General features: G+C 37.9%; 1 protein-coding gene across 8 annotated transcripts in view; it reads left to right on the top strand.

Annotated features, from left to right (window-relative positions):
• The window catches only part of GAB1 (GRB2 associated binding protein 1), a 94,649-nt gene extending 84,825 nt beyond the window's left edge, over positions 1-9,824 (top strand). For 4 of the 8 annotated variants that reach the window (XM_048303176.1, XM_048303174.1, XM_048303170.1 and 1 more), the window contains exons 7-11: positions 2,228-2,317; positions 4,093-4,186; positions 4,525-4,648; positions 7,608-7,730; positions 7,925-9,824. In XM_048303176.1, coding sequence (XP_048159133.1) covers positions 2,228-2,317; positions 4,093-4,186; positions 4,525-4,648; positions 7,608-7,730; positions 7,925-8,083 — 590 coding nt within the window. In that variant the 3' untranslated portion in view covers positions 8,084-9,824. Of the gene's footprint in view, positions 1-2,227; positions 2,318-4,092; positions 4,187-4,524; positions 4,649-6,912; positions 6,989-7,607; positions 7,731-7,924 lie in introns of all 8 variants that reach the window. The other 4 variants (XM_048303177.1, XM_048303172.1, XM_048303171.1 and 1 more) reach the window with 3 other exon arrangements.
• The last annotated feature ends 2,539 nt before the right edge of the window (positions 9,825-12,363 follow it).

Below are 12,363 nucleotides of genomic sequence, written 5' to 3'. Positions count from 1 at the left end.
AATATTTTAATTCTCTGTGACGCATTAAACTCAAGATATTACATTATCCGGGCTGGTTGGTAACAGCAAGCTGTTTTGCCACCGAATTTATTGAGGTTGAACAGTCTTCCAGCAGCAAGAGATGAAAGCTCAGTGAGTTTTGTATGTTCTTGTCTGATGCAGAAGTTTTAAAGGGACTTGTATTTATTTTTATAGCTCTTCTGAAAATCTCAAAGTAGCTGGTAACTGCTAAATTAAGTGTGAAGCAGTCAGTTACATAATATCCACGTTTTACAAGTGGGGCTAATCCCAGTTCAGGAAGGTTGGCTGCACTAGACCATGTAGCATCATTAACAGAAGGAGAAATAATGAGTCACAGCCCTGAGTTCCTTGAGTTTATCTCTGTATTATGGGTTTCAGGCACTTCAGTCTGTTTGGTTATAAGAGCAGAGGTTATTAATAAATAAATAATTTCATTAACTGTTACCTCTGCTAGTTTTCTCACTGTGCTTACTATCTGTGCTTTTACATCAGTGCATATTAATTTGAGTTGTATTGGGCCAGATTTCTTTTAAATCAGATTATAAAACTGTGAAATACAAAATTACTATGATCAGGTAATGATATTCAAATCAAATTGTCCTTAATAAAAAGTGTTTGAATTTGAACTTCTACATTTGTTCAATCCATTTTAAGATCCTGGTCTTTTTAAATAGGCAGGCTTTTATCAGAGAGTTATAGGCAAGGGACTTAAGAATATTGGATCAGCTCAGAACTGAGTACACCAACATGCTGGCTCGTGCTTTTGACTTGGCTCCAGTGAGAAATACTTCGTATTCCACTTCACAATCTGTGTCTTTGGTCAGCATTGCCCAACTGCTCACTCTTCATCAGCACATTGAGCCATTTAAAGGAGCATCTGATTTTGAAATTGGAAAAGAACTGTCTATGTAAAAATAATTTCATGTCCTTTTCTTTTTAAGGCAGTTGCTATGCAGCACTACTAATGAATAAATAAATTTTATCTTACCTGCATGGTCTCTCAGAAGCACTATGTAGAAGTTAAGATACAGAACAAAACCTCTGTATTTACCTTTCTTGTTGTTACTTGATTATTCCCAATACTTCAGTGATAACAGTAATAGAGCATTTCATATGCAAAGCCCTTGGGGTAGAGATTTGCAAACTTCTGGTGTTTGTTGCCAAGTTTATTTTTTACAAAGTATTCTCACCCATTGCTGGGAGTACCAGCCCACACCTGAGTCTGTACCAGTCCTTTTCCATTTTGTGCTGTAGGGCAACTTTCTAACATAATCAGACTTAAACTATTCATTTGGTTTATTCATATAGCTTCTTGGTGTACCACTTGAAGGCACTTGCCTTTTTTAATGCTAACATTTCGTCAGGTAGACTTTAATGAAAGCTTAGGGCTATTATACATTATTGATCACGTTTATTTGAAATAGATGGTGTGACCTTGCAGTGTTTGGTCAAGCTGGCTAAAGAACATCCTTGTTGAGAGGGGATTTGCATTGCTGTCTGTAGGGGGGTGATTGGTATTTTTATGCCAGGGTCATTTCTGGTGGAGGTTGGGTTGTGCCTTGGTAGGGGGGCAGGCTGGAAACTCAGGAAGAAAATCCCACTGTATCTGCAGGATCAGAGTGGTGGGGTTTGGTACAGACAGATGGAGACCTCTGGGGAACAAGTTTAACAAATGCACTGTGGAAAAAGATTCTTGGGGCATCTCAAGTGGGAGATGCACAGTGGATAGAAGACCTACCAAGAGTACCATGGGAGTAGAGACTCCCAAGAGTCATTATTTCCAAAGTAATTTTGTGCTAAGGAGGATTTAATTTCTCTGAGGGTACTTCAGCTTGTATCTGAAACATGACTGTTCTCCTTTCATGCTAGGTATTCCTCAAATATGCATTTTTAATTTTTTTAAATGAAACCAGTTAGTAGTAACAATCAGTTACAATATTTGTTGATGCACTTTTTAGCCTTTTTGTACACCTTTTACACTTGCCTCCAATATATTTATTACTTGCATGCAGTGTTTTCTTTGTTTCTGGTTTGGTGCTTAAGCCCTTAGTGTGAGCCCCAGCTAGACTGTAAAATCTCCTTCAGCAGCTTGCTTATGCTTGTGGCATTAACCTTTCTGCAGGGGGTTGTGATGTTTATTTACAAAATTCCAGTTTTCCACTTATAAATAGAATATTATTAAGAGAGTCTTCTTTTTGCCAATTAGGTCAAAGTCCTAAAATTTTAAGACCTAAACCACATGGTTTAGAGCGAACTGATTCACAAACCATAGGTGACTTTACTACAAGAAGAAAGGGTATGTACTTTAGCACTGTATGTATATGGAGCTTTATAAAAATAAGTGATGCAAAAATTAAGAGAACTGTTATTTTAGAGTAACTTTAATTCTGGCATATTCTTTTCTGTTATAGTCTAAGGTCATGGATGCATTTTCCATGCCAAGCAACCAGTTTCCTATATAAGGAATTAAAAACTTTCTGGCTTGAACAGTGCATGGAAACTTTTCTTTGATATTAACATGGGTGTTCTGATCTCTTAAGTTGTAGCTGTTCGTATTTTGGATTGACTTTTGTCTGTTGATTTAGAAGCAAGTATATAATAACTTGTAAATTGTACATAATAACTCTTAAGTTACTTGAAATAACTTTTGTTAGGCAATAACCTGAAATCAGAGTTCACTTAGGTCTCCTGAAATGAAGCAAAATATTGATCCTCTGATCATATACTAGTACAGACATCTATTTATGTATGTTAACAAGGATTGCAATTAATTTGATGGGCTTTATTGAAGGTGCTGATTTGGTGCCTTATGTAGTTACAAGAAGTAGAGAAGATTATGAACAATGTTAAAAATCTCTCAGAAATATCACTGATCCTTACCTTTGGTTTTAAAGCCCACTGCAACTGGATGAAATATTTCTGCTGATTTTGGTGGGCTTTGGACAAAGTCCTGGCTCTGTCTCTGCTGCAGCAGTACCTTGCCCACTGTTTATCCCTGCCAGGTAGTCTCAGACCTTTACAGAGGACTTGAGCCAAGCTGACCAATTTTTGTGTCAGTCATGCTTTATCATCTTGCCTATGTCACATTCAGTTCTGTCACTACATGCCTGACTCTTGATCTTAGTGAACCTGCCAAGAGGCAGAAAACTCATGGTGGCAAGGGGCAGGAGAGAAAGGGCTGTTTTTATGATGACATTACATTTTGTTTTCTAAAAACGGTTTTAGGGAGGATAAAGTTGACAGAAGTTTGACTCCATGATACTTTTTTCCACAAGTCTTTCTATACTTTTTTTTTTTTTTTCCCTAATGTTTAATAGAGGTGAGACATATAAGCTGGAGGGAGGGATAATGTGTTTCTTGCTAATAGTCTATTTGTGGTTCTGTTCTGAAAATGGAATTTAAAAATGGCCCTTTTTTTGAGAGCAGTGTTAGCTGTCATGAGTGGCACATTGCTCTGCTCAGCTGTGGATGAGCACTGAAGTGAGCCAGGCTCTTCCTGCTGTTGGCTTATTTCTCACTTTTGCAGACTTAGGCTTAGCTGCAGGTTCTGCCCACACTTGGAGCTGTGAAACCTCACCAGTGAGGGCACATGTACACAGCGAGGACAGAGTTAGCATTATAACAACTGGCGCTGAGCCAAGAAAAGTCCTCAGAGCTGGCTCTGCTGAAACAGCCCATCAGCTCTGCCCTGGCCTTGCCACTCAACAAGTCATCCCAGCAGAACGAGGACAGAACACGACGCTGCCACTTTCAGAATCTCTTTTCAAAACAGAATTACTACGTACCAGTATATGCAGCAAATTCAGAAATTGCAGTGGGGTTTTTTTAATATTATATCTTAATTTTTTTAATTGATGTGTCTTTTCATTACCTTGAAAGATTAAAAGCATAAGTTAATATATCATGTCTTTCTGAAAATGGAACAGTGTCTCCTTTTCCTTACTCCTTTTCCTTACTAATATTTACTATTTGAAAGATAGAGGTTTTTCTGTACTTAGGCTGTGAAAAGCTATTAAATTTAAGTTTGTTTAGGAATGTTCTGTGCTTTAAGATTGTCTGTTTCTTACATAGCAAAACCAGCTCCACTAGAAATAAAACCTCTGCCTGAATGGGAAGAATTACAAGCCCCAGTCAGATCTCCTATCACCAGAAGCTTTGCACGAGAGTAAGTTTCTTGGCTTTTCCTCATTCAGATTAATCATTTTTGTTGACTAGAGTGTTACTAAATGTGTGTACATCTGTATCATATTTTTAGCTTGAAGTTTCCTTTGGAAATGTGTGCATATGCGTGTGCGTGTGTGTATCTGTATATTGAAATAAAGTGTGTCCGTGTGAATTTTTATTTTGTGATGTTAAATATAAGGGACTGTTTATAACCAAAAAATGTGACACTTTAGTAAACTTGAATGAGAATTTCAGCTCTAATATGCTTATTTTTGTTGTTTACCAGGAGGTTTAAGATATTTGAGATGTATTGTTTGTAAAATAATTCCTGGTAATTAGCTCCTCCAGGTTTCCCGTGTCTCCCAGACCGGATTCAGTTCATAGCACAACTTCCAGCAGTGACTCGCACGACAGTGAAGAGAATTATGTATCCATGAACCCAAATCAGTCCACTGAAGACCCAGTATGTAAAATCTACGTCTTAACTATTCTCTTCCTGTGCAGTCCTTACTTTAAAATCATGCAAACACAGATCCTTCACTCAACATCACTCCCTTTATACTTCTAGATCAACAGAATGGTAAAAAAATCTCCATAGCAAAGCTGTAATTTTGATAGGATTTCACTGAAGAGCATAAAGAGAATGGTTGATATACATATCTATTGTATAAAACAGTTCAGGACATGACTTTTTTTCCACCTCTTTCCTGGAATTTGTCCCTTCTTTGTAATTCCTTGTCCTTGGGCCGTGCACCAGTTCAGTATTATGACATAAAGGGAAATAAACTGTCCTAGGACCTCTGAGACATGCTTAAACAGGCTGTATTAAAAGGACATCTTCCAAGAAATGTAGAAGGAACAGGGGGAAAAAAGGATTGATGCTTGTTGTATACATTCTACAAAAACTGAACCATGTGTATTTTATTAGGCTTCTTTCAAAGAAGAGGATAGAAGGAGTCTTTGTGTATTGACTGTCTGTATTTTTTCCCCTTTGGGGAAGAATTTTCTCAGATAATGGAGCTTCAGATACTCAGCATGGAGTGCAGCTAGTTAAGAAAAGTTAATGATGCACACTGTGGTTTTTCTCTGGTGAGGGGAAGGAGAGAGAGAAAAAGAAGACCCCATAGCAGTAGTTTTAAGGAAGACAACAGCAGTAGACCTAGGCCTAAACTAAAATGTGGTTTAGAATATGCATAAAACACTGGAGGAAAACCTGTGTCTTGAGGTCAGCTTTTTGTCCAGTATAGAATCATAGAATGGTTTGGATTGGAAGGGACCTTAAAAATCATCTTGTTCCAGCCTCGCATGCCATGGGCAGGGTCACCTTCTACTAGACTGGGTTGTTCAAAGCCCCATCCAGCCTGTTCAGTGCATTCACATGTTTGGGTTCTTTGTAGGGAATACAGCAGCATTTTTCATCTTTAAATCGTTTATGTGAGACCTTCTTTGGGGAGGGCCTGTCTAGCACCTTTTTTGTTCTGTTTGTGTGTCTGCCTTCTTATATGGCATGTGCTGGCCCATCTCACTGCCCCTGAGCTCCCCTCTCACAATGCTGTTCGCTTCCCTGTCCCCTGCTGCTCTGGATCCCCTCCCAGTCTCCTTCAGTGTCCCTGCCCCCCAGCTCACCACTGCTGCCTCTGGATGCCGCATCCCAGGTCCCTCTTGTGCCGTTCCCTGCGGGAGCTCTGGTGGGGTGCAGGCTCCGGAGCCTGCAGAGCGCCCCGAGCTGTGCCTTGTGCCGTCCCTGACAGTGCAGTTGTGCTTCCCAGGGGAAAGGCACCAGGCATGGGGGAGCTGCTGATGCTAAATCTTATCTTGCAAGGGCCATTGGTAAGTAATGGGTGGTGTCCTGTTCCACAGGTGCAAGAAACATCCCATTTTACACCAGGGATTAGCCCCACCCGTGCCCACGGTTCTCCCTGCACAGTTCAACCCACAGGTTTCTGTTGATTCTTATGGCTGTTCTAGGGGCTTAACTTCCATGCCAAGGTGGTACAATTAATACCCCAGCTCATAAATATCTTCTGTTTGCTTACACTGCTCCTTCTTTAAGGTCGTTCTACAGATTTCCTTTTGGTTTCATTTGCTTTTATTTAAAGTTTCTGTTTCCTAATGCATATGTTCTGCCTGCCTAGTTTGTTTGAAATAACAGATTATTTTTTGTTTAAAGAGTAACAGCGTTTTAAATTTATGTTGGAAACATTGATATGGAATCTGATTTTTGTGTGTTTAATATGCAGAAATTTTTTCAGTGAATTTGAGCAACAAAAATGAACTTCATATCAGTTGTTTGTGTTTGTCCTTGTTACCACTTCATATTAAATGAGTTGGACAATACAGATATAATGGATAACTTCAATTTAAAAAGCCCAGCTCACTGAGCTTTAACCCATTAAATATTTTATTTCCTAAAGAACCAGAACATTTCCAGATATCTCACAGCCTTTGTTTTAAAATCTGACAATTAAATAGACTTTCTGAGAACTTGTATTTGTTCAAACTCTAATCTTAGCAAGGAGTCCGTATTTCTTCATCTTTTTCTGTCATCAGCTATGAAGCATCTTGTTTGGACGTGTCATACTTCTGTTTTATTTAATAAAATCAGCAATATTGTGCTTTTTCTTTCAAGTTGCTCTCAGCCTTACCCTTCTGTCTTTCCTTCTGCCTTCCTCTTCATTTTTTGCTGACTGCTGCCCTCTGTCTTCCTGTTTTTTCTTTATCTTTTAGAGAAGAGTCCTTCTATTGTACTGTTCCTATAACACCTGTTAAGAGGGAGGGATCAGGCTGGGAGAGGACAGAGGAGGTGAGGTTGTAAAAGTCTGGGCTAATTGAAATTTAGGTACATACAATGCAACTTCAGTTCAGGCAGCACCACACATATTTTCCAAAGTTTAAATATTTTGGTCTTGTCAATTGAACAATACTCTGATTTTCAGCTTAACCATAATGACTTTTGAATGAAATGTAAAAGTTTCATTTGAAGCTTTGCCGCTACTGTAAAGCTGAAATTATTTTAGGTATTTAACAACAATTTAACAAAATAAAAATGTTTGTGCTTAAGTAATGCTAAATTTGAGATATGACAACTACATTTAGAAAGAACGAAACATGCTCTGTTCTTATTTCTTGATATGAAGGGGACATTAAGTGGAAGGCACAGATGGGTTTGGTGGCAACCTTAAATCTGGGGGGTGGTCTTTGGGTTTTTTCTTCCCACTGGCTTTTGACTCTGTCCCAGTTTTGACATAGAATGTATCCCCTTGCCATACAGGGTCAATGAAATTTGCATGATTTAAGTGATTGCAAGAGTCTCAGTCATTTCCTTAACGTTTTACATTTTGGCAGTTTATAGTAAGGATATTTGATAATGAGGACCACTAGTTGCACATTTGTAGCTGAGGTTGTTTATATTATGATTGCAGAATTTGTTTGGAAGCAACAGCCTTGATGGAGGAAGCAGTCCTATGGTAAAACCTAAAGGAGATAAACAAGTGGAATATTTAGATCTGGACCTAGATTCGGGAAAGTCTACCCCACCTCGTAAGGTAAGCAGATGTTCAGCTCTTGCAGTGCTGCCATCAGGAGGTCAAAATTGCCTTCAGCAAGATCATCTTAATGGTCATTTCTCAAATGGGTGTTGGACCTTTCAGAGAAACCTGTGCTTGTTCTGTACCTGTTTGGGACACCTACTTGCTCTTTTGTTGTTAGTTTATTTGAACTTGTTTCTCACTGTTCCCAGAAAAAGAGCAGTGGCTCCGGCAGCAGCGTGGCAGATGAGAGGGTTGATTACGTTGTGGTGGACCAGCAGAAAACGCTGGCCCTGAAGAGCACGCGGGAGGCGTGGACTGATGGCAGACAGTCTACGGAGTCCGAGACGTCCACGAAAAGTGTGAAGTGAAAACACTGCCTTGTCTTCAAAAAATGGAAAGAAGCAAATTTTGAAGAATCACAGAACCACAATGGCAGTGTTGTTCGGCTGTACAGTACCTGATTCCCCAGGGTGGGAATCAGTTCTTCACCGAATAGGGTGGAAGCCAAAGGACACTTTGAATATATCAAAGGAACTTTAAGATCATGAATTGGCTCTGTGGTGTCTGGAAAAATCACCGCCTGTAAATAACATGTAAAATAATATCACTTAGCTTTCAGAAAACCTTTTGTTCTGTAGTTAACACATTTGTAGTATTACTATGTTTATGCACTTTTTCAGTTACAATGTTGGTTCAGGTATTCCCAGTTAATGTACCTTAATGCCTAATTCATCTGGAGAATTCTTTTTTCCTTACACTACTATTCCTTACAATGTTAGGTTAATTAAGCTACATGTAGATATGGAAATTAATATTTGAACTTAATTTTACCAACTCAAAATTGATTTTGCAGAAATACTTTCACAATTGAATAATCTACTTGAAATGCCAAGAGACGACCGTTAGTTACATACTTGTTTATATTTAATACACACAAGATTATTTGGAAGTCTACAGGTTACCTTCCTAACAAAAAATTGCTGTGAGTTAATAATAATGAACTGTACTGGGTTTAGACCTAAAATCCTGGCTTATATGTTAGTTGTTAGTGATGGAACTTCTATTGTATTTTATTAATGACAGTGTTCTGTGTTCAATGGGTGAAGATTCTGCAGGGTGGGATCTTACACTTTCAAAGACTGAATAATTAAATGTCAAGTAAGCCTGCAAACCACTGATGGCATGCAGTAATATTGTGATCTCACACTTATTAACAAAAAATAACCTTTATATTATTTACAGAAGGTAGAGTATATAAATCAGGTACGTACCAAGCACTGTTGTGCTAATACACTGATCAGGTTTAGACAATGAGCTTTAGTTTTGTACTGTTTAGAAGTTCTAATGTCAGTTTTCAGTTCAACATTAATGGGACAGTTTGACATTCACTTTTTGTAGTACTAGCAAAATACTGTGATTTTGAATTAGACATTAATTCAAATGAAAATACTATGTTTTGACACCATAGTGCCCTTCTTATGAGCTCTATTTTACTTTAATCTCCTGCTTGGCCTTATATTTAAATCCCTATGCAACTGATATTTTATATCTCTGTTTTTAAAAATTAGATAATATACCTAAGTGATCCCCTTGTAAACCACTTGTTGCTCTTTCCTGGTACAGGATTTTAAGCTCTGTATACTGTGATCCTTTATTTTACTATGCCAGTTCCAAATAATAATCTGCCTTGGTTTAGAAACATTTTTTGTTATTTGGAAGAAGATAGAGTTCTTTAAATACATGAATGAGCTAGGTCAAGATAGAAAACTTACTAACACTTTTATTTTATACGAACGCCCTCAAGTAAGTGGTTGGTTTCATTTTCCTGCCCCATTGTCTTATTTTGTCCAGATCATTTAAAAGTTGAGCATAAAGCTGTATTGTTTTCTGGCATGTTGGCCTTCGTACTGTGCCTAATCTACCATCGGTTGTTTCTCTCTCCTCACAGCCACAATCTACAGTATGTAAATTATCTTATTCTTAACAAAGGTTCTTTTTAAATTAGTAATATTTTGATGCTTTGAATGTTCATTTTAAAAAAGAAACTAAACACAATGCATTTTTAGGTGAATTTTAAATAAATCAAGTTGTTCGGTTTTGATGTGTAAACTCTGTCCTGTCAAGCAGCAAACGGATGCCAGTGTGTCTGGGAAGGCACCTGGATACCAACCACACTTTGTCAGAATTGTGGATTACCTCCTAGTACCTCTCAAAAAGCAAATGTATGGCTAGAATAATTTTCAACATGAATCTCTCATTTAAAACCCTGCACCAAAAAGCCAAATAATGTGAATTCCCAGTCTTCTGGGAGCCAGGAGCAGTGATGTGCCTGAAAGAATCAGTCTCCTAGGCTGGCCTCTCTTGCTGAGCTAGTGATGGAAGGTGAGTTTGCTCTAAGTTAGCTGATATCAGTCCTTGGTTTACAGATTACACTTACTCTTTCTTCATTTAAAATTTGGCAGGATTCACAACATTAATTGTTATTATGATTGAGAATCCACTCTTAATTTCTAGGCTTCTTCCCTTTCTTTTGTTAAGGAAAACAAGAGTTTCCACACTGTACAGACAGTGAAACATTTTCTAAGCAGCAGTCTACAATTCCTCTTTAATTAGATTTCTAAGCAGTTTTCTCCCCCATACTCCAGTAATACATTTTCTGTACTTACATGCTGTCCACTTTACGTTCAGAATCAGAGGCATGATATTAACTGTTGATGATACATCTCATTTTCACCAGTGAAGCTACAGGGGCTTCACTGTGCAGATCTGTCTGAGCTCTTGGATGGTCCGAGGATGTGAATATAAAATTGAAAATGTGACTACTAAAGTTGGAGGTGGTAGAAAGCAAGCAAAATTGATATTAGCCCTGTGTCACTTCCAGTTACTAGCTTTGCGATAGTACTCTACTTGGAGGGAAGCTGGTGGAAATTCTAATAAATACTGGTGCAGAAATCGTTTGTCAGTGTTGCTTGTCAAGGGTTCTTTTTTCAAATAGGTGAGTTTTTTCTGGTTTCACTCGAACTATATGTATGGTAACTATATGTTACCAGTCGCAGAGACAGTCTTCATTGCTGTATGTGTCATTATAAATTGCAAATATATATGTGCAATATGTCTTACAAATACACAACATCTTGCTCTTAAAAATCAAAAGAAAACTTGGTGCCTTGTGCACTAAGATTGACTTGAGAAGTGATTTGTTATCACTCCATGGTGTGATCTGAACATTTCATTATCTGGTAAGTTCCAATGGCCACACTTTTACACACTGTGACACAATCACTATTACGTCATGAAGTGCAGGTGCAAACACGGCTGCTCTGTTCCACTAAAACTTTGTAATGAGACATTGAAAAAGGTGAAAATGTGATCATTAGTCTTTTTTCTTTACTGAGATTTGTATTTATGCAAAAAAATAATAACAATCCATTCATGTATGACAGTTGTGACTTAGTGCCACACTTAGGGAGTACAGACAAATTACATTATGGCTGTTTTGATTAAGTAATTGAGAATTCATCGCTCCTTGTAGCTAATTAGGGAGTGATGGGCACCTCTGTAGCTTTCACAGTGCACCAAGAGCCAAGCAAGATTTTTATCACAGTGAAATTTAAGTTTAGCTATTACTGCAGCAGTAAATTTTTATGTGTGTGTGTGTGTGTGTGTATATATATATATATATATATATATATATATATATACACATGTATATGTAGTAGTCTTGCAAAAGTACTTTGGAAACTTAGCAGCCCTGGACCAAACTTCCATTCCCTCCTTAGCTTTAGAGGTTTGTGTCATGAAAAGTGAATGGATGTTTATTTGCTCAAGGAGAAGGTATTGCCATACAATATCAGCATGCAATTTGGACAGCAATAGTGTCACTTCATCTGTTGAAATATTTCACACCTGTAGTTCTTAAGAAGCTCAGCACTGTCCACAGGTGAACTTAAATTTGGAGATTATCCTTCATATTTCCTACATCTGCTCTTGGTCTCTGCATATTGCACCAAACTGCTTCTCAAAGGTTCATTTCTTGTTGTTTTATTACTTGGGGTACTAATATGGCCTGGGACCACAAAAAAAAGGTACTTGTCTAGCAAGTAGTGTAATAAGTGTTCCACAAAAACATTGTGTTGATTGGGTGTAGATGAACCAAATCCCAAGCAATGAGATTTCTGGCTTTTTGCCTTAACTGAACAAATATTTTGAGTTCAGCTCTCAACCTGACAAGGTGGAGAGTGGGATAAAAAGAAAAGGTGTTGAGAGGGTTATGAACAGCATCTTTGACATTTTAAGTTTTCCAGTATATGTTTATGGTTCAGCAGCCCTGATGTTAATTTTCAGTACCAAAAGTGGGAGGAGAGCAGGTATTGGATGCATGACCAGTTGAAAGGTTTTTGACTTCTCGTCGTTAGGTAAACAGAGCTAGACTGTTCTGATGCCAGTGGTGTTCTTTCTAGATGGTCTTTAAAAGAAAATTTCCATGTTTTATTTGAAAGGGATGATCTGTGTTTGTTTCTGCTTTTTTTTTAAGAAGCAGGTTAGCTGAAGTGTACAGTTGTATAATCTGCTGTGCACACACACAAAATATTTAACTTTAATATGCTAAAACGGAATAGAAAAAAACCTGTACAGTTGAGAACATAAA

The sequence above is a fragment of the Corvus hawaiiensis genome, chromosome 5 (assembly GCF_020740725.1).
Source record: "Corvus hawaiiensis isolate bCorHaw1 chromosome 5, bCorHaw1.pri.cur, whole genome shotgun sequence".
Classification (NCBI taxonomy): Eukaryota; Metazoa; Chordata; class Aves; order Passeriformes; family Corvidae; genus Corvus; species Corvus hawaiiensis.
Note: the sequence above shows the minus strand (reverse complement) of the source record. Positions and strands in the feature narration are given on the sequence as shown.